Here is a 27,989-nt window from a genome sequence, read left to right as displayed (position 1 = left end):
CCCCTTTCATTATCGCTAACACTTTTATAAAATGTTTTACAAAACGATTATGCATGATTTACTGTCTTTTTATTTTATTTTATTTAGACGAAAATGGTAAATGGGAAATGACACTCTGATTCCACCGACAAACCACAAATAAAGACACAATTCGGAAACTTACTACACAATTAAATCATGAATAACTTTATTCAATTATATGTACTTATCTAATCTTTAGCCTCACAACATCTCCTTAAATAGAAATGCCTAATCAGTTTGTTAAAATTAGTTGATAGTTGATTTGACAAAAGATTGACCGTGTCAAATAACACGTCATTCGTTAACTTATTCTATTATTCATAACAAACAAGTCACTACAAATAGCAGAAGGCATATATATATATATACACACACACATCAGTATAGTGCAGTGATCTTTTCTGTCGTCATTTTATGAAATGCAAATTATTAATAAACTTATAATATGACAGTGAAGCAGTTGCTGCCGTCTCTCGTGTGCAATGGAGGGTCGTGAAAGACTTCGGAAATTTTAATTATCCAAAACTTTGGAAATTTTCTAGTGAATTGGGATAGGTGCACCAATTATTCGGAGTTAGGTTACAATGAATATAATATTGAAGTAGGTGCAAAATGACTCAAACACCACTTAATGACGATAAAAAATGTGAATAACAATACTAGATATTTAAATTTAGAAACTTATGATATAACATCTCCCATTTTTGGAGATACAAGGATAACTCATTGACTAGGGAAGGGTGATGGGAGAATGTGAGAGGTCGCAGGTTCGAATCTCCCATTTTTACTTTCATGTCATTTTTCTCGTCTCTTGCTAAAATTGTAACAAATATACTATGTTTTCCTCCCCCTTAAACAAAAACCCTTTCATGTCTCCAATGCTAAAATTGTAACAGCCACTCAATTTTCTTAAAAGCACTTGATAAATTTCCATTGTGAATTTCAGGACATAGTATACAAAAATACAACAGCCAATGAACATTGTAAATTAGATCTTATCCCTTCTAAAGCTCAGGAATAAAGGTTTGGAGAACAAATTTTGTCAATTTTTGGGCATATACAGGCATGATGCACAGATGACCTTCTGCTTTTAGTAATACAAATTACAAATAGTAATAAGAAAAACCATCAAACCATGGCAAAAATAATATCCATACCAGTGGCATTTACAAAGCTGAGAGTAACTTAATTGGCAGAAAATTCAGTTGTCATTGATTCATGTCAAATCATCATCTTCCATCTCTTTTACTTTCATAGCATCCTTTACTCTCAACAAAAGGGTTGACTTCCAAGATTCCTACATTGAAACGGTGAAGCCATTTGCAACTTTAGAAACATATAGAATTTGATAGGACTTTGGAGAATAGCAATAAGTCATTCGATAAATCTGAAAGTATATTTTTAGCTATCTCTTGAAGATTACAAAATGTCCTTTCAATTATAATAGATGGATAGAAACATAATTGACATGGGAATGGAACATGTTCCACTAACTTGACATAGTATTGACCCAATTGATACACTAAAAGTCATACAAGACACCATCGTGATCAAGGAGATGTAGAAATAGCATTATTTTTACAAATGGCAGCAACAATTAAGGAGCCGAAGATGCATAGTTATGCTACTACAATATTCTCAAATCTCCATGATACCAAGAACATACACAAAAATATACTTTTTGGCATGTTGGTTATCATGAAACAAATGAACAAATACGGTGAAGACAAATATGGTAAAATACATGTATGGATAGGTACAAAAAAGAGGGGTAAGAAATGAAAATGTTCTATCTAAGGCAATGATAACCTTGTGACAAGAAAAGATGAGGATTAGTAAACTAAGGTTGGTTGGGTCCATACAATGTGGAAACGATTTCTTCCTCCAGCTCAAAAAGAAACCGAAGATTGAGAGGACAAAATTACAAAGAAATGTCACACAAGATATAAGAAAATAAAAGATATGCTGTCAAAAGGATTAAAAATGAGCTAAAGAACGAGAGATTCTAAAATAAGTTTTACTATAGTTAGAAAAAAAGGTCATTTTGTGATCTACATAGGAAATTGTAGTGCATGTTCATAACTTCAGTATATGATTTCTGAAAAGCAATCAATCAAATCTTTATTTAGGTCACAAATAAATAAAATTGATGACATCTTTATCAAGCATGCCAAAGTTTGATAGAGAAATCACCATTGCCTCTAAATTAATCAATTCACATACCAAACCATGTAATCCTTTTATCTTACTTTTTAACAGTTAACACAAAAGAATTTTGATTTTAATAAATTACAACTACCAGCATTAAAAGAATTACATAAACATTAAAGAGTAGTCATGTGAATGTTTTTCCTAATACTTGGGTCTTGGGATTCAGAAGTATACCAATGGGGTTATGCTATTAAACTCCTTCACTACTCTAGTAAACTTTTCAACATCTCCCTCATCAATTGAAGCAGACAAATCCTGAAATTAGTTAATAACTTCCAATCAACAAAATTATAGTGAATAAAAAAAATAAGAACAAAGTAACAAATCAAGCTAATAGTACTAAGACCATTTTTCTATGGGAGTTTAAGGCAGACAAGGAGCTTTTCCAAACAAGCAAACAAAATTGCAGAGCCAACATTGCTGGACAATTTAAGATGGCGTATATTAGAAAGAATAGAAAAGACTGCAGGGAACTTGGGGAGTCAGTTAATACTGTTGAAGTTGTCAGTGAGATTTGGGAGGTAATAAGACAGTTACTATCAGTTAGTTGAGAGATTTCAACAACTAAGAGATAGAGTCAGCCGTTGAGAATTGTAGAGAAAGGTAGAGGACAGCAGGAAGGTCAAAATCAATTCCTGGGTGTAGTGTTCCTCCTTGTACACTTGTTCTTTCTTCTTCTGTTTTAGATTTGTAGTCTCCCCATCCAGATCTCGAGAACAGAACACAACAAAAATATCCCTATTCTTTATATTCTACTTCATTTGAATATGATCCAGTTCCAACTTCCAACAAAATTCCACCACTTACAGCCAAAAATTTGTATTCACGGGTTCTGGAGAATGTCAGATCCAAGTCCTACATGATCAAAGGAAAATATGTTAGAAGTTTAAGTGTAAAGTATACCCCAATATGTAGAGGAAACACTAAAATGAACCTGATAGCGCTCCAAAGAGTTGGTAATTGCAACAAAATCCCCTTGGACAAGCTGGCAAAGGCCAGAATTAAGAAGATGCCCTCTAACTCCATATTTCAACAAGTTACTATCCAGTGATTGCCGGGCAATATCTTCATAAATCTTAATTGCCTTCTGATATCTGGAAAACATCAAGTAGATCAATATACCCCAAGATTTAATGCTTCATAACCCACTTTATCCCTAATCAGTTTGGGTAAATGAACTTTAGATGGTATGCACATCCCAATGCAATTAATCGATAGCTCCCACCATTTAAAGAATAGAACAGAAGTTACATGCAATTCCAAGAGATACACAGGTAAAATGAAGTTAAACAAGGATAATTCCAAGCATCCTGTTGAAAAGTTACATTAAAGGAAACAGTAAGAGCGACACTTACTGTTGAAGCTGGGCACAAAATTGTGCAACTTTAACTTTGCACTGGATCACAGAAGTTGCTGCATCCCCAATTTCAAAAAGTTCAGCAGCCCTCTCATAATAAGATCTAGCATGTTCTATGTCTTGATCAAGCTCATATAACTCGCCAATTTCCTAAATTCAGGAACAAAAATTCAACTCTGCAAATTTCTTTATTTCAAAGGATCTAATCTCCTATCAGAATCTCAAACAATGAAAGAACCAACAGTACGCACTAACAACAGAAGCAGAACAACATAACATAACACATGTACATGAAAAAAGTTGTCAACATGGGGAAATTTAACACATGAACAATTGCAAATGCCAACAAGTTTGCTCAATCTCTGTGTGTATACTCAACAACAAAAAGTACCTTTGAATACTTAGCAGCCATGATGTGCCTACCAATCTCAGTGAAGATAGTCACAGCTTTATTTAAGCAGGAAATAGCTCCTTCAACAACAAAACAGAAGCCACAAAAGTTAGCTAAGCTACTAGAATGCATATCCACTTCCCTGGGAATGCCAAAACACCAACGGAACCTGATTGAGTGCAGCCATCTTTTCTACGCATTCAAGCAGTCAACACATTGTAACCATTGGACGAAAACCGAACAGCTCAAATCTCAAATTGTGCGCTATAGGTCCAATTTTCCGATATAAAACAAGTCATCCAATCTTAAATAATTAGAAGGGATGCACACACATCGCAATTATTAGATGAAGATAGGATAACTCAAATCTCAAATGCCTGTTTTAGGTCCAATCAAAGTTTTAAGAAATGGCCAGCCACCGTAATTTTGGCAGCAACATCAAGAGTCTACACGACTGCAACTGTGGCTGCATCAGCCACAAGGAGCGTGACAAAACTGCAACCGCAATTTAAAGCCTTGCGTCCAATTTACCAAGAGAAAATATGAGCTGTCCGATCTTAATCAAATGGTTCAAAGTTATTGACTATGTTTTAGTCCATATAATTAAAAGTGACTCTTTTTAGTCCCTGTACATACACTTTTTGTTCCATTTTGTGCTTACAATTTTAGACAGACAGGATTAAAACAGATTAAAAACTGCAGATGTAGGGACTAAAATGTAAAGATTGTGTAGGTACATGGATCAAATCAGTAATTAAACCAAAAAACCAAAACTAGTACAGGAAATCGGGGGAAGAAGTTGGAGAGCACCTGATGTGGAAGTTTTCTTGTAGCAATGTGCAGCATCCACATAAGCATTTGCAGCATCATACTTGCTATCCAACTGCACTACATCACGTTATTTTGGGAAAAAAGGGACATCATAATAACTCATATATAACAAACACAAGGCACGAAACTGAGCTTCTAAGTTCTAAAGTCCAAAAAACGATGGTCACAGCAAAAGTCAGAACCTTCAAGTGACATTTAGCGGATTTGACGAAGAGTGAGGCCGCCTTGTCCCCTGAAAGAGTGTAAGCATTGATTGGAGAGATGGTGGGTTCGAACCCGAATGAAAGAGACATACATACATGATTTGGCGAGTTTGAAGGAAGTGGCGGATTTGTGGAACAATTCGGCAGCGTCTTCCAAGTTGGACCCGAACAAGGGGCAACAAGCATGGAGCTTGTTCTCCGCTCTCTTGGCCAGTTCTTGTCCCTTCGCTATGTGATCGCCCATTGCTGTTGCTGCTTTCACTTCACTGCGTCATCACCCTTTGCCAACACAAAAGGTCATCATAAACGCTGTTGCGTCAAAACCACTTTGCGTAATGCATCGTCTTTGTGCTGCTCATTGCTGATTATTTTTTTCTTCTAAATAATAAGTAATTAATGCAACTTTTTTTCTCTTCTAAATCACAGGTAATTAATGTGCCTCCATATTTAGGGGTTGAATCACATACACTCACTTAAGTTACGTTATAACAATATTTTTTGTGAGCTGATTACACGTTTGCTTAGTGTTAATTAGTTAAAATATTTTTAATGAGAATTTTTGGATTGGGTTCTTAAATCATTTTTTTTGGTTTCTTCCACCACATATATTATTAGTTTTAAGTAAGTTAGCGTATTTTTACTGGAAGAACCTATTTTAAATTCTTAGATAATTTTTTGTAAGTTTCATAATAATACATAAAATAAAAGAATTTTTGTCATTTTTTATTTTAATCGTAAAATCCATTCTAAGTTCTTAGTGAAGAACAGAGATATTAAAAACATTGTTTTTTGAAAAAAATAAAATTATTTGGAATTCTTTCCTTATAATTTAATCTTTTAACGGAATAACTCTTAAAAAATAATAATGATAAATCTAGTTGACATAAATTCTTGAGTTCAAGAACCTAACTCAAAAATCTTATTAAAATATCTTTAAGTGGAAGAATTCATTTTGGGTTTTTGAACAATTTTTTATAGGTCTCATGATATCACATAATGTAAAAATTTTGCTCATTTTTTGTTTTACTCCCAATTTGGATTCTTGGATCATTTTTATAGGTTTTACATTTAAAATTAGTTAGGAAAAGAGATATTAAACAATAATATTTTTTGAAAAAAAAAAAAGAAGTTATAATGGAGACTTCTTTCCTTAGAATCTAACCTCCAACATGAAGAAATTTTGAGCAAAAATAATGATAGATTTGATGAACAAGAATTTTTAGTCTAAAAAATCCTTATTAGAGATACTTTTAAGACCTACGAGTTAGAATGACCCTTCTTAGATTTTGATGTTGATTTAATTATTAATTTGATCCCAAAAATATTTAAAATGACTTGATTCCTAAATTTTTGAACGCTTCAATCAGATTTTTTAATTTTAGAAAATACTTTAATTAGGTGGTGAATTCAAATAAGTTTTGATAACTTTCACTTATGAATAGCAAGGTTTTCATTAACCGTATCAATTTTGATTTAATAGGAAGAAAAGACGTAATTGAAGCATTTTACAAGATTAGAGGACATGATTGCAACTTTTGAAAATATAGAAACAATTGCGAGAGAAAGATGTTCATGTTCAATAGTTATTGGATCAAGATGTTCATATAAGACACCAGCTTCCCTGTCCCGTTTGGGAATTGTTTATCAACAATTACAAAATGATTCGGGCACATAAGGTACTCTCTTTAAATATCAGTAACATTTTGAGGATAATGTTATATTTTTTTAAGAAGATTTTCTTTTTAATCTTCTTATTACATTATAAAGAAACACTAAATAAAAGACAAATATATTTTAATATAACAAAAAGGTAAAAGTATCTAATACTTTTGTTCAATATTTAAAGAGGATCGGGAGAAAAATATGATGGTGGAATTTATAACCATTCTTTAGTTATACTAACTATTACTTTATTAAATATTTTTAAATTTAAATAAAAATTTAATTTAATTACTTAAAGATAATTATCATTAAATATAAAAAAGTTTTATCTAGCATAATATTACTAATAACAAGTCTCTGTAATAGGAATAAATATGGAAAAATCTTATAAAGAATACAAGTCCTTTATCGAGATAAGTATCAATAGTACATGGCGGAAAATAAGCTTGAAAAAGTCTTAGATTTTCTTCTAAGAAAATGTTGGATATCATAAAGACAAATGTTGATTGAGAAGTTGGAAATACAAGTGAGAAATGATCCCGATAAGTTCTTGGGAGTTCCTATTCTCTATGGAAGGGGTTCTAGAGGTAAGTACCAATTCATTCATGAGAGAGTTCATAAGAGGTTGTGTGCTTATTTGTCTTCTGCGGGAAGGGTGACTCTTGCCAAATTTGTGATATAGAAACTGCTTATCTTCCCAAATCTATTTGTGATGATATAATATGCAAAGGGAAAATTCATCTTGTCTTGTGGGATGTACTTTGTTTACCAAAAAATGTTGGGAGGTTTGGGGTTGAGGAAGATGAGACAAGTGAATTCAAAATTGGTAACTTTGATCCACAAATAGGCCATTGTGGGTGAAGTATAGATGTGGTGATTGGTGATGATACTAAACCTATAGTGGAGAGTTCTCGTAGTGGTCGTAATTTTTGCAAGTGTTTGTGTGAGTCTTGCGATGATCTTAACAGGAAGTTAGGAGATGATCTTTCTATCAATTTTTGGAACATCAGAAATGCAGGAAGCAAAAACCCAAGAATAGACATACATGACCATGTTAAGGATTTTTTTTTTTCCTGTACTTTTTGAATTGTTTCTTGTACTTTTCATATTGCTTCCCAAATGGTTATTTCAGAAACAATATAAAAAGTACAGCAAGGAATTTGAGGAGTGCGGGAAGCAATTGTCCCATTCAGGCCCTAATAGACTAACAAGAGGGTTGGGCCGGTGCTATACATATTTTTCCCTCAACAAGATGTAAATGCATATATAATAACTCGTTGATATATAATAAACACGAGTCTTCATTCTTCGAAATAAAAAAATTAAATTATATGTATAGTAATTCTATTCTTATTCAACCCTGTACTTTTATCTTCATTTTATGACATGTGTTTAGTTCCTTGAATTAAAACTTAAAAGAATAGTTTAGTTCATTGAATCTTTTAAATCAATACTAAGTTTTTTTAATCAATATATTATAAATTAACATAAACTATTTTTAATATTTTTTTTTTAAATTCAAGGTTTCTAAGCTCACATTGTAAAATATTTTAGTTATGTTTATTACCGATAAAATAATATTTTATAAATTAAATCTAATTTCCCTTAAATAATTTTTTTAAAATTAAAAGTTTTCACTTTCAATCCATATTCACAAATTATACCCGTGCCTGTTATATAATTTTTATTTTAAAATTATAATGTATACAACATGTAAGTGTTATATCAAAATCATAATAGGATCATAATTAGGACTTTGATAGTAATTTGGCCACTATTTGGTTAGTCCAAGCAGGACCACCATATTGTGTGCTTAGTTTTCTATGTGTGTATATGGACTACGGATGGCCAAGTTTCATTAATACATGGAAGAAGCATGAGGCAAGCAACACCTGATTGTTATTTTGAAGTTGGTTTTGGCCATGCACAACACTTGCAAATGTCAAAGTAGGACCATTCAACCACTTCTGAAATTACACAGTCATGAGATTGTGATGTTAAAGACCTATATTAGCGGGATCGGTCGTTTGTTACTCAAACATGGCTTCCCTTTGTTTTTCATTTTTTTAGCCATTATTCTCTTTGGGTTGGCAAAAGTGGTAGGACATAGAGACATCCCCAATATTATTAAGCAAGCTGTCAATGACATGTAAGAATGACATGTTAAAACTGTCAGCAAAAATTCATTTAAGAAATTATCATAAACTTAAGCAGTAAATAATCTTTTATAGTCATAATTACTCAGTTCTTACAAAAGACTCTCCATCAAGTGGGATTTTAGAGGACCAAATTTTTTCCCTTGGAGTGAATTGCTTTTCTTCTAAGAGCTCAATAAAAACACCAATGTATTCAAAGCATTCAAAGATTCCTTGTTATGCGAACGTGTGTGGGAGTTTTATTATATGCAATCTTATTCTTGCACATGCAAAGAGACTATATTTGAATACATGATCGATCGGTTCTCAAAACACAACTTTAATGTGTCAGAGTTTACCTTCGCTTAAAGCTCAATAAATATGTAAAATCATAATTATAAGGTTTAAAAAACTGATCCATAATCACAATTACTATAACATTAGGTTTTTACCTTTTAAAGTGTATGTGTGACCGCTAAGGGTGCTCATAATTTAGATATTTACTTAATTATAATCATATCAAATAAATAATTAGATTATAAGTGGATATTATAACTATAATTATAACTAATTTTTAAAATATAGGTATAATTTGATATAACTAATTATTTTTTTAAAATATAAGTATATAACTAGTTATAAATAAACTAGTTATATAACCAATTATATAATAAGTTATATCTAAAACCAATTATATAACTAGTTATAAATGAACAAAAATAAGTTATTTGAAATACCTATAACTCTAAGATTGATTATAGTTTTATACCTATTTTTATATAACTAGTTATATAAAATTAGTTATAATTGTAATTATAGAGTTTTTTTTAGAACTAGTGTTTTTGAGCATCGCTACCGCCAACGACTGTATTTGTGGCTTCAATTCCATTTTCCATCCGGTTGATCTTGATGGACATGGCAACTCTTTGGTAGGGTGCATTTTGGTAACCAGTCCAAGTCAGTGATATTTAGCTTCTGTCTTTATGGTATTTGAGGGAGAACATCAGATTAAAAAATGATAATGACAGTCTTTCATATTTCTTCCTTTTTATGTTTCTTTTGCTAAAAGTATGGTATTTGTTTCCCTATGTTAACATATTCTAGAAGATTGGAGTATTATGTACCTAATTATAAGTACAATGTTGACTAGTTACAAATACAAAAAAGGAAAACCACTATATATGTAGAAGTTCTTCATAATTTTTCTTGTACTTGTAAGACACATACTTTATATTGAGTTTGATTCAAGTTGTGGGGCATTTATCAGAACAATTGAAGAAAAATCAGAGTGGTTCTTTTGGCTAGGGAAAAAACAGAGTTTGGGGAATTAACTTTAGGAAACTTCAATCATGTTAAGGAAATACACTAAGAAATAGTTTTCAAACAGTCTCAAACAAAAGGCCACTTCAAGAAGACAGCAGAAAATTAGAAAGGATGGGGTTAGAAGATGGTGCAAACTAAGTTTTAATGGTTCATTCATAAAACTAATTAATAAGGAAGTAATTAATTTTGTCAAAAAGAATTATTTAACTATGTAGCATCTAAATTACATTTATACTACTAAGTTTAAGGATCAATTTAGCAGAGATTGAAATGTTGTTACAAACATTTGAACCCTAAAGGCACATTGAAAATCTTTTCATAAGAAAAGTAAAAATCTCGCACTTGTTTTCTTTTTCTTCTTTTAATCATGAGAAATCCTATGATTTCATTCCAAAGTTCCACTTTCTTAAAATCAGTGGAGGATTCCATTATCACATAGTTTAATTAGTGCAACAGGTATTAGCATTTCCTACAGAACATGAAATGATTGAGGTTCTCATTTTGGTCCCCTTGAATTCAAATTAATGACCAGGTTACGTGCTAGGTAGAATAACCTTATGTTTCCAAGTCCTAAGCAAAATTTGGTCTATCTCATGGAAACAAACAACATGGCTGAAAGGTATTCTATTGGAAAAATCTTCCTTCCCTTTCAACGTTGAAAGGTATTGATTGAATTATGCAGCCATTAACCATACCTGAAAAGAGTGGACTATTCTCTTTAGATGAGTGAAATTTTCCGTATATGACAATTACTAAGTTAATCTAGCTAGTGGCTAAACTACTATACATGGTTTACCGGATTCTTACTCAATTGCATATTATGATGAGGTCAATTAATGTAGATAATTTTAATTTACACTATCCTTATCTCATCAGAGACATGATAAGAAAACTCGAGATCTTTGAAATAATATTTTCTTGCTTTTTCCGTTTGATTGGACAAGATTAGCAATCATGCTATTCACTAGGAAAATGCCTCTTGTCCCTACCCTAAAAGTATTTGCTTAATCTCAGTCTCTCATCAATAAGTCAAGCAATATTGAGAATAATGTGTTGAAAATCTATGTTGATAAATAATATGAACTTATGACTAAAATAATTGAGAAATAATTCTTATTTTATGAGTTAATTTTTGTAGTTGAATTAAATTTAAACTTAAATTTTAAGATAATATTTAAGTTTAATAGTTGTGATTGAACTTATTTAGAAAACTACTTATTATCAGAAAATTTAAATTGCGGTAATCCATCCTCTAAGGCATCAGAAATTTTGTATTAATTGATAATTTGATGAAAATAATATATATAAATGTGATATGAGCAAAATATATAAATAAAAAACACTCATCATCTTATCAACTAATAATATTTAGAATTGAATTAGACTTAAATTTATTTTCTAAGAATTTGTACATGACTTGCTTGCGGTACCATGACGATATGATGGTGCCAGGTACTAAACTATAATTCTTTATTCCAAACTTGCTTGCGCTACCATGACGCTATATTCACACTACCGGGTAAATTATATGCATTTGGGGCACGTTCCCAACTTTATGAAGGCTTATGATTGAAATGTTGCCAAAACAAAAGCACAGGCCAAAGTTCCCCCAATTTCTTTACAGTGCAATACTGTAGTCAAAACATATTGTTGTAATTGGAGTTCTAATATTGTAAAAATAACTATTTACTACAAAGAAACACTATTGAAAATCAATATAATAAAATATTAATCTGTGTCTGGAGTGAATATTGTTGATCACATAACTTTGATAGGAGTAAAATTAGTCACAAGATGTGTTCAGTAGTGTTCTCCTTGCAAAATATTTAATTACTTCCCACTAATTAATTAAACTAGTTTTAATTATTCTTTGGCTCCACTATTTGTCATTGTGCTTGCAAGTGATATGCCCATTAAACAGAGTCCAATGCCACCATACCTACTTTCTTGTCCAACTCCCCTATTTTGGTTAACACCACATAAAGCACTAATCTCATTTGTTAGTTAACTATTTCTTTTAGAGTGTGATGTCAAGTGTAGCTTACAAAATTGACGTGTCTGGGATAATATATTTGTAAATCCCAAAAGGCCTTCCAAAATCTTACTCTCTTTTCATATATTCCTATACTTTTATATTATAATCTAATAATTCTTTTCATATATACTACCTATTATTTTATACTATAGTCTATTTGGTTAATATTGTCTTCTTCTACTCACATCATTATCAATGTCCTAGTGGAGTGGAAAGCCAGGTCAATGGGCTGCATCCACATATTATATATCAATACCATCCAGCCAAAAAGCTAGCCTCTATTGTTGGACCTTGAAAGTGCATGTTAACTACATGGCTAATGAACATGATGAATATGTTGGTCATAATTAATATACTACAAGATTTGGCCATACCATTGCAGTGTGATGCTCCATTCTCTATGGTCGGGCTTTTCATAATCTAATTTACCAAATGTCAAGACTTGGTTTATTCCAAAAATCCAAAAAATGTGTGATTTGAGCTTCATGCAGGACCCAAAGGAATAAATTTTAGGGACGCACTAATCTTTATTTTCACATATAACATGTCTTGTTGGAAAAAAACATGCCCCACTAATGCCTTTTTACACTTACCATGAGCTCTTTCTTCAAACCAAAAGAGTGGCACCATGTTAACAACACCTATGCATGCTGTGGAATAGCACAAACTTTTTCTAAATCAAACCATTTTGTAGAGCTAGCTAGTTATAATAAAACAAATCTAGCTATAGGGGCCTAGGAATCACAAAGCACATATATGTGTCTCTATATTGTTTTTACATGGCTATTTTTTGACCTCTCTCTGCCTTCTATCATAGGTTGCTACATAATAGGCATTGCTGCTTCCTGTTTCTGTCTAATAGGCTACTGGAGATTTCCTTGACTATCCTAACTTAGCAATAATCGCTGGCTATATTTTTGTCTATGTTCATGTGAAAATTTAGGAAATTGGCACATTCAGAAGCTATATATAGGCAAACCCCTTAAAAAAAAACTTTTGGTCTCTTAAAATATTTTGAGATTCAATTTTAGTTTCTATAAAAAATTAGTATATTATTAGTCCTATCAAGACTTAAAAATATGCGTTATGTCAAAATATAGAGATTAAAAATGTATTAAATTTTAAAAGATCTAAAACCAATTTAAAGGATCAAAACTAATTTTATCCAAACTTTTTTATATAAAAAATGCTAGAGGACAGAATCGAACGTTGGCTCCTCATGACCTTGGTATGCATGGTGACTCTCAGTTTACAACTAGGACAAAACTCTAGTGGTAGAATTCCAAAATTTGATGCCCTGAGACTCTTCTAGCTGATTCTAAAACCTGTTACATTATCATGAGTTGGCCAAAGAAATAAAAATCTTTCAAGTTGTAGACTTTTTGAAACAATTATAGAGAGAGAGAGAGATTGGTGTCACTTTCTGCCAAACTAAAGAAATCATGTTTCCCTCTCTAATGAGAGGAACAAGTGTTTGGAGGTACATTCTTTTTCTTTTTCTTTTTTATATATAGCTCCAAGAAAAAGATGAGATTTGATGCATAAACACACTTAAGAGTTTAATACATTCTTCCTTAAATTTATGAGTGAAACAGGACATATGAGAAAACTGAAGTTTCTCTTTTCTTTGTACATTCTTCCGTATGAGTTAGGCATGAAAAGCTTCTGTGGTCTTCTCATGGGAACGGACTATAGGAAAAAAACATGGAAATCAGAAGTTAGCATAGTAAAAAAATACATTCAGTAAGATCATGATGCTTTAAAACCTTACCATTTTTATCCTCCTTAGCAAGAAGACAAAGAAAAAGAAATCATATAAGAAATAATAAGCTAGCTAACTGCCTCATTAGTAATAATATGTCCTTATGCTCCATAAACTCACTATTCTTCTATGTTAGATATTTTGAATAATTCAATTCAAAAAAAGCAGCAGTTAGGTTGTTGATTGGAAAAGAATATTCATGACCACAAAAACAAGAAAACAAAAAAGATAGCTATCAAGTGATTGATTATTGAAACAAAGAAAAATTTTCCACTATGAAAGTACTTTAGATTGTTTGACAAATCATGGATTTGGTAAGCATGATAAACTCATCGTGGATACCATGCACAAGAGCGCTATCTGCAGTTCCATGTACTGTAGTACCAATTAAAGTCACTTTCAAACATAATTGGTGGAACAATAGTGTGCTAACACAATAGAACATTTTGTAATTGTGTCGATTCTTAATCACAAATAAGGTGCATTTGATAGTAATCAACTTAATACTGCTCAAATGTTCTATGGAGGGTGTTAATCTTACCCTTTTTTTTCTCTCCTTATATTTATAGTAATTTTTGGAGGAAAAGAAGTGTCGCCAAACTTGAGACAGCAACATGTGTGATCATGACACACAATTTGGGCATGTTATGTGGCAATCAGCCGTCTGAATGTGTGTGGACATGAAAATAATATGCTAACAACCTCGTGCTAAAGAATGGCTCATCATATATTGTACGTCCACTTCTCAATGAGGGCAAGAATATGGTTCAGAAAGATTGGTCTATTTCAAAATCCTCCTTCTCCCTACATATTTACTACCTTTCTCATTCCAAATCAATATCAACATAGACAATGACACATAATGTTAAAAAAAAAAAAGATAAGGGTTTATGGTATTATTGTGATCTTTTGTATATATACGGGTAAGATTATTGTGATTAATTTTCATACATATACATGTTGCCATGTTATATTCCTATTAGGCTGGGCGTGCTGCAACTGGTGCAAATTGCACAAGACCAACACATACATTTGGCAGTTATGGTGGTTAAAGAAAGTTTATATAGCATTACATTACTCACCCGGTTATGTGTATATCATGGTGATGATATGAAAATGACAAAGTTTTCTATTTTGACCACGTCTGTATTTAATTGATGATAAACTATAGTAGCTAGTTGTAGTCTTGAAATCCCAGTAAAGGGTGCGGCAAGGAGATTTGTACTTTCTACTTTCTCTTTTAATAAATTTACATTAATATTAGAAAAATTTTCTATATTTGAAGCATAACTCTGTGTGCGTGTACGCTTTGCCCTTTAGTTTCAATGAACAGAAATTAATAATCTTGTACGATGAGTTCTACTATATAACCCCCCCTTCATTTAAGCAACGACGGGTCCCTGGCCTCTATTTTTTTCCTGTTTTTTTTTACCGTGTTAAATATATAACTTTGACTAACTCTTTTTTTTTTTTCTGTTTATTTTAGTGTGTTTATTATTTTATACAAGGTTGGATCCTTCAACCCTCAACTTCAGTTGAAATCTTCCCAAGACATCTTTGACCTTTAACAAGAATAAAATAAATGTCTATTTTGAGTGAAACTCGTATAAAATCTAAATTTAATTTTGCTGAATCCCTTGCAAATGTTTTGTTTGTGTGTTGAACCCAAATTATTCCATGATTAAAATTTATTTAAAGAATTAACTTTTTTTACAGACATTTTTTCATACAGGTACGTGAATTTAAGAATGGAACCCTCGTCACAATTTAAATAATTATCTGTCAATTATATCACAGATGTAAGCGACTTGTTTATTTTCCTAATTTGTATTTATGTGTTTTTTATATTTCTTTTTGTCTTCCTTGTCCAATGTAATCATGCTGATCAATATGGTTTAATAATAATTTATGCCATGGTGTGGTTCAGGTGGTATCAGCGTATATAAATTAAATTTCTTCGGCATAGTGGGAGTATATGTAAAAAAAACAATTCTCGCGTGAACACAAGATTTACAGACACAGCCAATCAAAAGCTTAAAATAATTTGAACACATTTTTTATCAGAATAGATTTTATTATTATTATTTTAAGATTTTAATTTTGATACTTGTAAAAATCTCTACAGAATCAACCAATTAAAATCCATTCTTTGATATAAGATCAACCCAGGGAATGGTTTATTTAGTTTGTATGAAATTTTAAATTCAAATCTTACTGCTGACATTATAAGCTAAAATGTACAAGTTTTAAATTAATTATTAAAACTCAACAATTTTTAAATTGAACAATAATATAAATTTTATTTTATGATATGTTCTAATTAAACCTTATTTTAATGTATTAGAAACTCTAACGCACATGATTGATGTAATTGTGTAATGTCTTGTCGTGTTTATATGTAAAAAAATGATTTAGTTTTTAAATAGTTTATGTTTAATTCTTTTTATGTATAATTTTTTGAACTAACAATAATTATGTATCGCACACAAAATTAATTTAAGATCTAATAAGTTAAAAAATATTTTAATTTTTTTAGCAGCAATGACAAAATCTTAACCCAACAAGTGAGATGGACTAAAATTTACTTTTACTTGTATATAAATAAATCAGATCAGATTGCTACCCTAATTTTGGAGCACTTAATGGGGTATATAAGTAATTGGTTATGTATGGCGAATGATAAAGTGGTGTGTGGTCCTGTTATTTATGACTTGTGACAAACTGTTGGGGTTAAAAACTCAGGCCCCGCACCCAACTAAGCCTTTCATTTCTTGTTCCCATCTCCCATTCCTCCCACCTTTAAAAACACTCTCAATTCCCTCTTTTGTTATACATGAAGCATACCTAAGTTGCAGATGGAATCACAAATTAAATTCACCACTTCTTTAACCTTTGTCTTTCTCATATCATTTTCTCTTCCCTAGCCCCTTTTCTTGAGAAGTTTATCAGAATTGAATTAGGTGCATGTTGTGCAAGATGGAGAAGCAGGGCACGTGCAATACTACCTCATGAACACACGGCGTGTGAGCTCGGAGATCAATCACATTCTTTTCTGCTTCATTTGACCAACCCAGAGAGATCCTATGAGTTAGTCCTTCATGTGCCCCCCTTCCCCATCATGACAACAGCACCTTATATTACATTTGGAAATGTTGATCGGCTTCTGTTCAAAATTCAGCACCCCAATTTTGATTGTTTATGCTCCATATAGAAGGTGAGTTGTTGTATATCATTATCATATTTTTCATCATTCCCCCCTTTATTCAACATTTAGCATGTCTTCCACTCCACATGATGAGATTGACAACACTTATTAGTGTTTGAAATCAGTGTAAAAGATAATAAGTGGTGACATTTAAGTTTAGAGAAAATGATATTATTTTTGCAAGAGTTTTTAGAAAAACGGTAAAAGAAAATAAAAAGTGATTAATTTCTATAAAATAAACTGAACTAAACAAGCATTAATATTCACTTGAACTTTAATGAGATGTTGAGTGGCATGGTGTCTTAATGTTGGTTTTACATATAAGCAAATGTTAACAAGTGTCTGATACTCATTAAGAAATTTAAAATAGAATTTTTTTTATTAAAAAGTTTTAATAATATATCTCTATTATGATTTCCGATGTATTCACAATTTGAATTTCAATAAAAAAAAATCATTTTGAATTCCTTAACTATTCCAAGAGTATTCGTTAACCAGACTCATGGAATTATAGTGTATAAAAGCATTGAAGTGAAGTATTTTAATTGTGTTGAGTCAAAGAACATGTATATTACTAGTAACCAAGATGATGAAGGGTGTTAGAGTGAGTCATAGTCTAATTCGTAGGTTAAAGATCACCATGCAAGACTATCATGATGCCAAAAACTTATTTTGGCTTCAGTTTCATCTTACTTTGTGTCAACTGAAAAGGTCATTCTCAATGAAGCACTAATTAATGTTAATGACCTTGCCTCGCCCTCAATTTCTTATACTTTTATTGTTGAAATTGACCAAAGTGGTATATGAGTCAGTGCCCGGTTTATCCTTCCGCAAAAGAAAAAGCTCATTTGTTGGGCGCACTTAGGAAGTATTGACATAGTGGCATGCTTTTTCATGGGTTAATGAATTAGAAAAATTTATCGTTACATATGTTACCCTATAATTTTACACCGTCAATTTATGTTCATAGAAAAAAAAATTGATCGTTTTGCATGCCATCATTGTGATGTCAATTGAAAGGAAGCCTTTGAACAAGACAAAATGAGGAGAAGGAATTTTAACCTTTTTTGTAATATACCTATAGGAAGTGAAAAGGGTTAAAAAGAAATGCAGGTATTCCATTCTCCACTAGTTATTGTGTTTATTTCCGCAATATGACATGCATACCTAGTTTGCAATTGCTAGGTTTTTGTCAAGCTAGCCTCAGTTTCTTCTGCTTATTGCATTAGTAGTGCTTAAATTTTAATTTTTTCTGGTATCATATATGGTTTGAACTTGCAATCTGCATATGCAATTATGGTTGCAATATTTCTAAATTGTACTTCAACTCCATTTGCTTGTAAATTTTCACAATTTTGGTAGTCACAGTGGTGGACATTACACTTTGTCATAAATTCAGTTATGGAAATTTAGGTTATCCAGTTCTTCAATTTCTTCATATTAATTTGCTTATTTGAATTTTGCTTGTTATATATCATGAGTCCTGAGACAATTATAGAAACTCCACCATGAGAGAACGCACAAGATTTATTTGGCAAACCAAGCGAGGAACTTACCAAAATTACATAAAATATAACTTCAATATCACTTTTGAAATGCTAGTATGATAATTAACTAGTAAACATGTAGAACTGTCTAGCTGGGCAGTTGGAGTAAGATATTGTGTGATCATAGTCTGCATATTAACTCTTCACATGAAACTAAGAAAGAAAAATTACTTGAACATATTTACCAAACTCATTATTAATTGTGACAAGAATTGATGGTGATGTCCAGAAAAAAAAGGAAATGAACAAAACAGCAATGTGTCCAACAGACAGCACATGTAAATGGCATAGTGAGGAGTCCCCATATCATGCTTTGGCCTTACCCTTTCCGTACACCTACTTAAAGGATCTCTCTTTAATTTACCACACAAAAAGGGCTTTTGAAAATTTTGGAAATATGTGGTGGTATTTATGTATGGGCTTTGATACCCTACTGTTTCAAATGGCACTGTCCGTTTTGTTTGCATATATAGCATCTTAGGAAACATGGGGTCATGGATACAGCTGAGATGGGATAAGACTTAAGAGAGTTTTACCATCATTATTTGCTCATATTATTTAAGATGCCAATTTATGATAAGATTCATTAACTCACTCACATTTTGGAACACAATAGGACCATTTCCATTTCCATTAAACCCTAAAACTTCATTTTTTCCATTAAACCCTAAAACTTCATTTTATGAGCCTTTATTGCTATATTGATGTCACATGATGTTTATGTCTGCTAATTAGTGATAGAATCACATGCTTATGTGTGGGAATAAATCATAATATCAATCAAGTTTCCTTGTTTTAAATGTAAGAAAAATTGTTTTTTCAATTACCTTGCCTCGCCCTAGACTGCAATTGTCTTCCAAGAGTTTTCATATTCATACTAATAATTAAGATATGTGGGCCTTGTAATAAAGTAGTTTAGTTTCTTTACACCGACAAACTCTACTTTGAAATGAGATACCCAAATTTAATTTATTTTCTTTTATACATCTTTTCTTGGCTTTCTGTGTTTTAGATTGTGACAAGCTTCTCTCCTAAAAAAAAGATTGTGGCAAGCATCTTGTTAAGTTTAAAAGTAGAGAAAAAAATGGGTTTAAGTTAAATTAAGTCATACCTTAAATGTGTTTGGTTTAATTACTTATTAAACTTGAAGCTTAAACATACTTTATTTTCTTCATATAGTTATTTTTTAAGGTTTACTATTACCTTTCTATCTGTTTAAAAGTTGAAGTTCTAATTTGACCTAACATATTCAAATGTCTATTTTATAATACGATTTATAAATACATCAATTAATTTTATTTTGAATAAGCTAATAATAGGTTTATGTCTTTGTGTAAATAAATGGACTTCAATTGTTTTAATCAGTTAATAAATGTATCATTTCAATATTTCACTTAATTAATAGGTTTGGGTGACCTAAAGTCTTACTATTATTAAATAAAGTTTTACAATAGTTTTAAACTATTTTATAAAATAATTCAAGGTAAAAACAAGTTTAATATATGGAACTTCAGTTTTATCAAAAGATAAAAAATAAATATGGGACTTCCGTCTCACTTAGTACATATAGGCTTATCAAGTAAGTAGGTTTGTCAATATATTTATGTCAAACTATAATAAAAAAAGGTCTTTCTATGCTTTACAGATAGGTTTAATTTATATAATTAAGTAATTAATAATAATTCATTATATTATTATACTTTTAAGTAGGTTTTTACATGGAAACTTAAGTTTCTTAGCTTCTTTTAAAACAAACCAATTAATGAAATTAAAAAAGTAAACTTCTTAACTTATTCAAAATTTCTTTAATATTTTTTAATAGATTTTTTATTAAATTAAACTGTTAAATGGTCTGTCTTAAAAATATTTATATATTAAGTAAGTAATTAAGTTAGATTTATTTATTTTTATTTTGAAGATAAATCAAATTCATTTAAGATATGCCATTAACTTCAACATTTTCACTTCTAATCCTTAGAGTTCTCAAGAGACAAACATTTCAACTCCTAATTTAAGAGTTTTCTTGGAAAGAAAAATAAAATAAGCGCGAGACAATCGTGGGTATATAGTTCTTATTATAAATTGATTAGACTCGATTTAAGAATGATGAAGAATTTGAGTAGTGAACAAGACATTTTAATTTAAAACTATACATAAAAATAAAGTTATAAGTAGATTGACTTGATGTTTAACAGAAAAAAAAAAGAAAAAAAAAAGAAAAGTTATGAATTTAAATAATTTTCATTAAGAAAAACTAACAAATTAATAACTAATATTAACATTTAAAAAATATACATGAAAAATCACATATATACATATTGCTGGTCATGGTAGAATTTATACATCATTCTGTACCTAACGAGCTTTCAAGTCATATTTAATTGTCTCCGAAAACTTTATTTCCAATTACTCAGTTTTAGACCCTTTTTAACCGAGTGTTAAGAATTCCATAAGGTAGTTTACTATTAACGAAAATCTTCTCATGACTAGGAGAATTTAGTAAGAAGTGGTTTCCCACGGAATTTTAGGCTTACATTTGGAGAACTTCTATTCGGGTGTGTTTGATTTTGTGACAGAGAAAAGAATAAAAGATAAATAAAAAAATATTTGAAATAAAATAAAAGAAAATGTCGGATCTATATTATTTTTTGAAAAATTTCTCATAAATAATAAATTCTTTCGCACAACCAAACAACTTCTCCCTCTCCAATCTCTCTCCCACACCATTAGAATGATATTCGATTTCCGGTGAAGTTCTATCTAAAGCCTCTTCATCCTTATCATTAATTCTCGTAGTCATTTCACAACATATTTTAATTATTTATATATTATTACACACGCCCTTCCAAGAAACTTTAATTGGATGCTTAAATTCCAAGTACTTTGCAAATAAATGAAAACAATTTTTAGTGAAATCCTCTCAAAGGAGAAGTGGGAACATACATTAACTAAATTATTATTAGGTCAAATTTATCAAAAATTATAAAATTTATTTTTTATTTAATGAATTTTATCATACTTTTTTCTATAAATTTAACTAGTAAATTTAAAGAAATGTTTTAGAATGTGTTATTAGCATTATACCGTTAAGCAAACATGTTTTTTGTTTTTTTTTTTTTTTATAAAAAACCAAACATGTACGTACTTTGTTCCTCAGTTGTGGCATGCGTAGAAATTATTCATTTCTTGATTATGTATATCTACTGGAGTTCTTTTACTTTAATAGTTTTTTTACGAAATAATATCTTGGATACTCTTGTGAAACCTTATGCACATAACAATCACTTTCAGAGTTTAAACTCTATTCTATTTAATATCACTTTTCCTTTCGATCGGCTTAGTGACCACGCCAATTGCTATCAATTTCATTTTCATAATTATAAAAGGTTGATAGAGACTAGGGATGTGGTCCATATATAAATAAAAACCATATATAGTAACTGAGGTAAATGTGGCAGATGTGAGGAAAAACATCAAATCTGTTTCACATACAACAAATTCAAAAGCACAAACACCAAGCAAGTGAATTAATTAATTTCAGTACAAAGAAAAGTTTTTGTACGAGATATTATCGGACACAAGATCTTCTGGATTTTATTTTGTTGTGAGTCTTGTGACGAGGATCGGACATCATGCAACTTATAAAATCTCCATGAACTCACAACAAATTACTTTTAAATTAAAACGTGTTTGGTATACTTGAATTTGAATACACAAAGGGTGTTGTTTTCTTTATTTCTTTTGTCGCCCACTAGTTTGGTTCATCGTTACCAATGATTCTAAGGCTGAATTATCAGTTCTAAGGGAGCGCTTACAAATTTATTTCAAACCTAAATATTGATTGTCGCAACAAATATCATAATGAGAGGATGAATCGAAAAGCCTAAGATGGGATTCATGAAAAAAAAAAAAAAAAAGTTGTGCCATCAAAGTTTTTTTTTATTTAAGGAAAAAAGTTGGTAAAAATCTTTTTAATGTATATTATATGTTTGTCTTGTGTATTATAAGTGTTCTTCAACCTAAGAAAATCTTACACACAAAAAAAATTAAACATAAACATAAATTTTCCTGTTAAATAAATTATCTTTTTACATATAAATATGATAAGACGTTAGATCATTATGATAATTTTATTATTTTTTTAAATTTGAAAAGAGAAAATTCGTAAATAAATCACATAAGAAAGTATAAAGAAAAATAGTGAAATAACACTTGTAGAAAACCAAAATGTAAATTATCAAAACAAAGAGAGAAAAGTCAACCAAACCTATCCCATTTTTTTCAAGTGAAATCCCCTTATACATGAAGAGTGAAAAAGTGATTTTGTTGTTTTGACTAAATAAAGAAAAGCCTTTATATCTCAGATCCTTTACTTTCATTAACAATTGAAAAGTATGGTTACTCTTATACATGAAGAGTGATTTTGTTGTTTTGACTAAATAAAGAAAAGCCTTTATATCTCAGATCCTTTACTTTCATTAACAATTGAAAAGTATGGTTACTCTTATAATGCAATTGAGGGTGCTTAATTACCTCGTGGACCATACCATTGGTTGTGGTAACCATGCATATAACACCCAATAAAGGATATCTCTAATTACTTGTGTTATTTTGCGAAAAAGATGTGATAAAATGAATATGTAAGGCAAGGCATAGATTATTTATTAATAAAACCAATAAATACTTCACATTAATATCATGGTAACCCAAAATAAATATGTAAGAAAATTACAAACATACTCCCACATTTAAGCAAAATTATAGTGCACGTTTGACCTAAAGTTATTTAAGGACTAAATTGTCACTGCTTTATCCATTCAGGACCATAATTATCATTTACCCATATAAGATATATCAATAGGTTCAATTGGCTTCAACTAAAAAGAATCGTATACTCGTATTCAATACACAATTCAAATTTAATATCACAAACTTTACAACAATGAAATCACTTGAACAAGGACAAAAATAAGTTAGCAGACAAGCTCAAAAACAATGAACAATTGGAAGAACTGGGAAACACTGCAAACACATTTGGGTTGGATTTTGTCAGATTAAGATGCAAGACACAGTGAGTGTCTTCCAATATTTTGGTTGCAATGAGAAGTTGTTGTCCCTGGAACTCCTCATAAGAGAGCAAAAGAAAGAATATAGCCTTACCAGGCTTGTCTTCAGATGGCTTTCCAGGAGGCCAACAAAAAGTTCCTCCCCATATTCTTGGTCATCTCTTGGAACTGAATGACTGCCATTGATTGAATTTGATCTTCCAAGGATTTGTTTATTGCCATTTCTAGAAACAACCCCAAATAACTTTTCTCTTGAGGCAGAGGATTGGAGATAGACCTTGAACTGTCAATACTCACCCTCACATCATCCAGCTCTAATTGTGTTTGATCAACTGCCTCTCGAGAACTTAAAGTCATCAATCTGACTACTGCCAAGATTCTACATTAGTTATCTCCTTTCCCACAGGAGCACCAACTAAGTTACTTTTTTGGTTCACCACATGATCAATAGCATGTTTGAATCTCTCATAAATTCTAGACACTCTTTAATGAATATATCACCTCCAACACCAAGAAGCATTAATCTGAAAAGACACGTAAATCCTCCACCAAAACTAATTAGATTCTGCACATGAAACCCGGGTTACATCAAAACTAATGAATACATATGTTATATGTTTAGCTACCTCATGAATGTTACTCAAACATGGCTTATACACGAAGCATGATTAAACAATTAGAGATTTGCTTTCAACACACGGGTTGAAGATTTGATGCCTCTCTAGTTTGCTAACTGCTGACATGGTTTAGCTCTTCAACCAATAAGAGAGCCTAAATGTTTCAATAACATATCTATCACCTGGACCAGTTTAACAACTGAGATTAAATTGGTCCCAACAAGCCAGAAAATGTGGCTTTTGAATACCCAAGTTTAGATCCTGAGTTAAGAAGCAGTGCTTCCCAAGTACTGGCCCCAGGAAGAAAACTTTTTGCAACCACTTTCTTGGTCAATTCCATCGCCTCAGTAAACAAGTCCTTTTGGCACATCTGAAATATGATGTTATCAAATGTTGAAGATCTAGGAAATAAACACTTCTCCAACATTTCCTCCAACAAAAGACATGATTCACCAATCTCACCTTTTCCAACCAAACCATCAAGCACGATCCTGTATGTATGCAAGTTGAGTCCAACACCCTTCCACCCCATCTCCTTCATTAGCTCCCTTGCCTTAACAAAATCCCCTGCTACAGACAAGGCACCCAATAAAGTATTGTAAGTAACCACATTCGGTTTGCATCCTAACTCCTCCATAGAAGCAACAATCTGAAGCGCCTCGGCTACATTATTCTGCTTACACAAACCATTTATGTACACATTATAAGTATAAGCATCAGGAATGAGTCCAATTACAAGCATTTCATCAAATAGTTCATCTAACATCACATACTCCCCTTCTGCTACAATCCCACTCAAGACCATAGTATAGGAAACAACATCAAGTTTAATTCCATCTTGTTTTTGCTGGTTCAGAATGTCCAAAGCATCCATACCCCTCCCTTCCTTCACCAAGAACCTAATCATGTTTGTATAATCCATGACACCAGGACAAAATCCTAGTTTCCTCATATCCCTCCAAACAACCAAAGCCTCAGCACTGGTCAAATCCTTTTGCTCACACAATGCTGATATTACCAAAGAGCATATCTTCTCATCCAAACCATACCCATCTTCTACCATAAAATTCAGCATCTTAATAGCATAACCCACCCTCTTAATTCTACACAACGCCCGGATCAAAACCCGGAAAGTCGATTCCTCAACACGAATATTCATGTGCTGGCTCTTCAGCAAGATCTCGGGGACCATCTCGAGACAGTCCCTCTTCCTACAAAGCAGTGAAAGAACCAAGTTCAATGAGCAAACAGTTGGTGTGCACCTGAACCTGGGGATTCTGAAGAACAAATCAACAGCATCTTGGACCCTGTCAGAAAGACCATAGAACCTAATAAGGTACACAAGGATGGACTCTGGTGTTTCAAACTTCTCCAAGTGTTCAAGGTGGTAGAGGACAGGAGGAATGTCCTGCAACTGGGAGGTGCTGGTTAGGGTTTTGAGGACAAAGAAGTAAGCTTTTGGAGTTGGGTCAATGCTATAGGCTTTGAAGGAATCAAGGAGAGTGGAGAGGAGAAAAGGGCACGGAAGGTTGGGTCTTTGGGGGTGTTGGGAAGAATCCATTTCTAGGGTTGCTTGTTTGAGATTTTTCATGGCTTGTTCTTCACCGAAGTTGTGGTGCCATGAGGTCTTGTAAGGGGAGTGTGGCCATTTCTTGAATTTTCTAAGGTATTTGTTAGCTCTCTTGGATAAAGGGTGCCTTACCATTTGGATTTGACGAGGAACGGAGCAAGAACGGACATAGAATTAGCAGAATCAGAGGTTACAAACCAAAACCTTAAACTGAAATTGGTTTAGACAAAGTCATGTATGTATCTCAGTATTCACGTTATGCACGGATAATATTAAAAACATAAAAAAGATAAATAAGTAAATTAATTTATGGATAATGATACAATGTTATTTTAATTATGTATAATTTGTTTCAAATATATTGAATTTAATTTAGAACCAAATATATTAAAAATTATAAATTAAGATAAATGCATAAAAACACTTTTGTTGAAAAACAATTCTAAAAATGTTACATTATCATTGAAAAATGATATTTAAAAATACTATCATTCAAAATAAATATTTTAATTTATATAGGTACACGAGTTCATAATTGATCCGAGTGATTTGTACGGATAAACTTGATTATAAATATAATTTAAACATACAGATCAAGTTGATCCGTATGATTTGTACGGATGAACTTGATCTGTATGAGTCATACGGATCAAGTTTGTCTGTACAAACCATATGAATCATGTTGATTCGTATGACTCATACGGATCATGTTGATCTATACTAATCATACGAATTAAGTTCGTCCGTATGACTCATACGTATCAATTTGAGTAAAGAATATTTTTGCCCATTCACTTAAAATGCTAGGTACACCTAGCATCACCCTTTTTTATGTGAGACTTAAGGTTTTCTTTTTCAATAATAAATTATTGGATTTGAGATCTAAATAAATTTAGTAAGAATTGAATTTTTCACTATACTAATTTAAGTCTATCTTTCTTTATTAATTACTTTGTCTTAAACTACCTGATCATTTTTGTTCATTATTATAATCCAACTTGTTCAGCTAGGTTTAAATCGTGTTTAGATGCATTATTTGTTCATTCAGTATCATGATAAGTGGTATATTAATTAATTATATAACTGCCATTGCAGGGCCACATCCCGTTGATCTGATAATCACAAAGGAGAGGACTATACGTGATAACTTCACTGTTACAGATGTTAATGGCAACATAGTCTTCACTGTTCAGAGTTCTCTTATTACCTTTGTAACACCCTGCCAACACCTCTTCTTATTAGATGCTTATGAAAACCCCTTGTGCATCTACGCAGAACGGTTAGTTCATCAACTATTCTTATCTTTATTTTTTTCTTCTTCTTTTCCTGTGAATTTACTCTATTTTCCCCTTATTATTGATGCTATTAAATTCGACAATCTCTTCCTCAAGTCCGACTATATACTCTTGTTCGAGTTAATTTCTAGTTTTGTTTGCAGTTCTTGTTTCATCTTGTCCTACTAGTTTTTTTTTTTTTTTTTTATCGGTAAATATTAACGGTTAGTTCGTTAGTTTTAATTTTGTCCTAATGGTGATCATTTTTAAAGCAATGAAAGCTTCTTCATTAGAGGAGCGAAGTGAAACTCAACTTTGGTTTTATTGCTACCATTTCACATATTTAGTGAATTCAATTTTGCAGAAATTGCTACAATTTGGTTCTGTGTTCTGTGGCCTCCATTATTTCACAGCCCTGCAATGTTGGTTTTCTTGCCACCTTCAATGGCATTATTCACTTATCTCACCTTTGGATCCACTATTTGAGTTTGAGTGTAGCATATGCTTCGTTCTATCTCATCTTCAATGACATTATTCCAATAGTGGTTTATTCCTTAGACCAGCTTCCTTTGTGCCCCCTTGGAAGCTCCACTGGAGATGGTGCTTCTCTTATTTGTTGGTACTTGTAGATGTTGTTGTTGCGCTAATTTGATTAAGATGCATTTACTCCATAGGTTTTAAGTTTTGTGAACGCCAATTGCCCGATTATTTTCTTCTTAATTGTTGTGTTGTTGATGAGTCTCACTTTGCTTGATTTTTTTCCCTTCTGTAATTGTTAG

General features: G+C 31.5%; 2 protein-coding genes and 1 non-coding gene across 5 annotated transcripts; 1 reads left to right on the top strand and 2 right to left on the bottom strand.

Moving 5' to 3' along the window:
- Positions 1-912: 912 nt before the first annotated feature.
- SNAP09 (soluble NSF attachment protein 9) lies at positions 913-5,401 on the bottom strand. 3 transcript variants are annotated; one of them, NM_001357420.1, is made up of 9 exons: positions 5,111-5,365; positions 4,994-5,043; positions 4,791-4,863; positions 3,981-4,060; positions 3,588-3,739; positions 3,167-3,326; positions 3,040-3,087; positions 2,407-2,487; positions 913-1,318 (listed from the first exon to the last, which is right to left on the bottom strand). In NM_001357420.1, the coding sequence occupies exons 1-9, from the start codon at positions 5,256-5,258 to the stop codon at positions 1,238-1,240; spliced, it is 873 nt and encodes a 290-aa protein (NP_001344349.1). In that variant the 5' UTR covers positions 5,259-5,365; the 3' UTR covers positions 913-1,237. The 3 variants fall into 3 exon arrangements, with proteins under 3 accessions (NP_001344349.1, XP_014617951.1, XP_040860767.1); XM_014762465.3 differs by having other exon boundaries at positions 926-1,318; positions 4,994-5,401; XM_041004833.1 differs by lacking the exon at positions 4,994-5,043 and having other exon boundaries at positions 926-1,318; positions 5,111-5,372.
- Positions 5,402-16,898: 11,497 nt separating this feature from the next.
- Positions 16,899-17,056, top strand: MIR164H (microRNA MIR164h). The gene has a single exon (NR_126717.1). It is a non-coding gene; the product is annotated as a microRNA MIR164h (primary transcript).
- A 6,527-nt stretch (positions 17,057-23,583) lies between these two features.
- Positions 23,584-26,179, bottom strand: LOC100779301 (pentatricopeptide repeat-containing protein At2g38420, mitochondrial). Its single transcript, XM_003533626.5, has one exon. It carries the CDS (start codon positions 26,069-26,071, stop codon positions 24,572-24,574), a length of 1,500 nt encoding a protein of 499 aa, XP_003533674.1. The 5' UTR covers positions 26,072-26,179; the 3' UTR covers positions 23,584-24,571.
- Positions 26,180-27,989: the final 1,810 nt, after the last annotated feature.

The sequence above is a fragment of the Glycine max genome, chromosome 9, assembly GCF_000004515.6.
Source record: "Glycine max cultivar Williams 82 chromosome 9, Glycine_max_v4.0, whole genome shotgun sequence".
In the NCBI taxonomy this organism is placed as follows: domain Eukaryota; kingdom Viridiplantae; phylum Streptophyta; class Magnoliopsida; order Fabales; family Fabaceae; genus Glycine; species Glycine max.
This window is presented reverse-complemented; position numbering and strand designations above follow the sequence as displayed.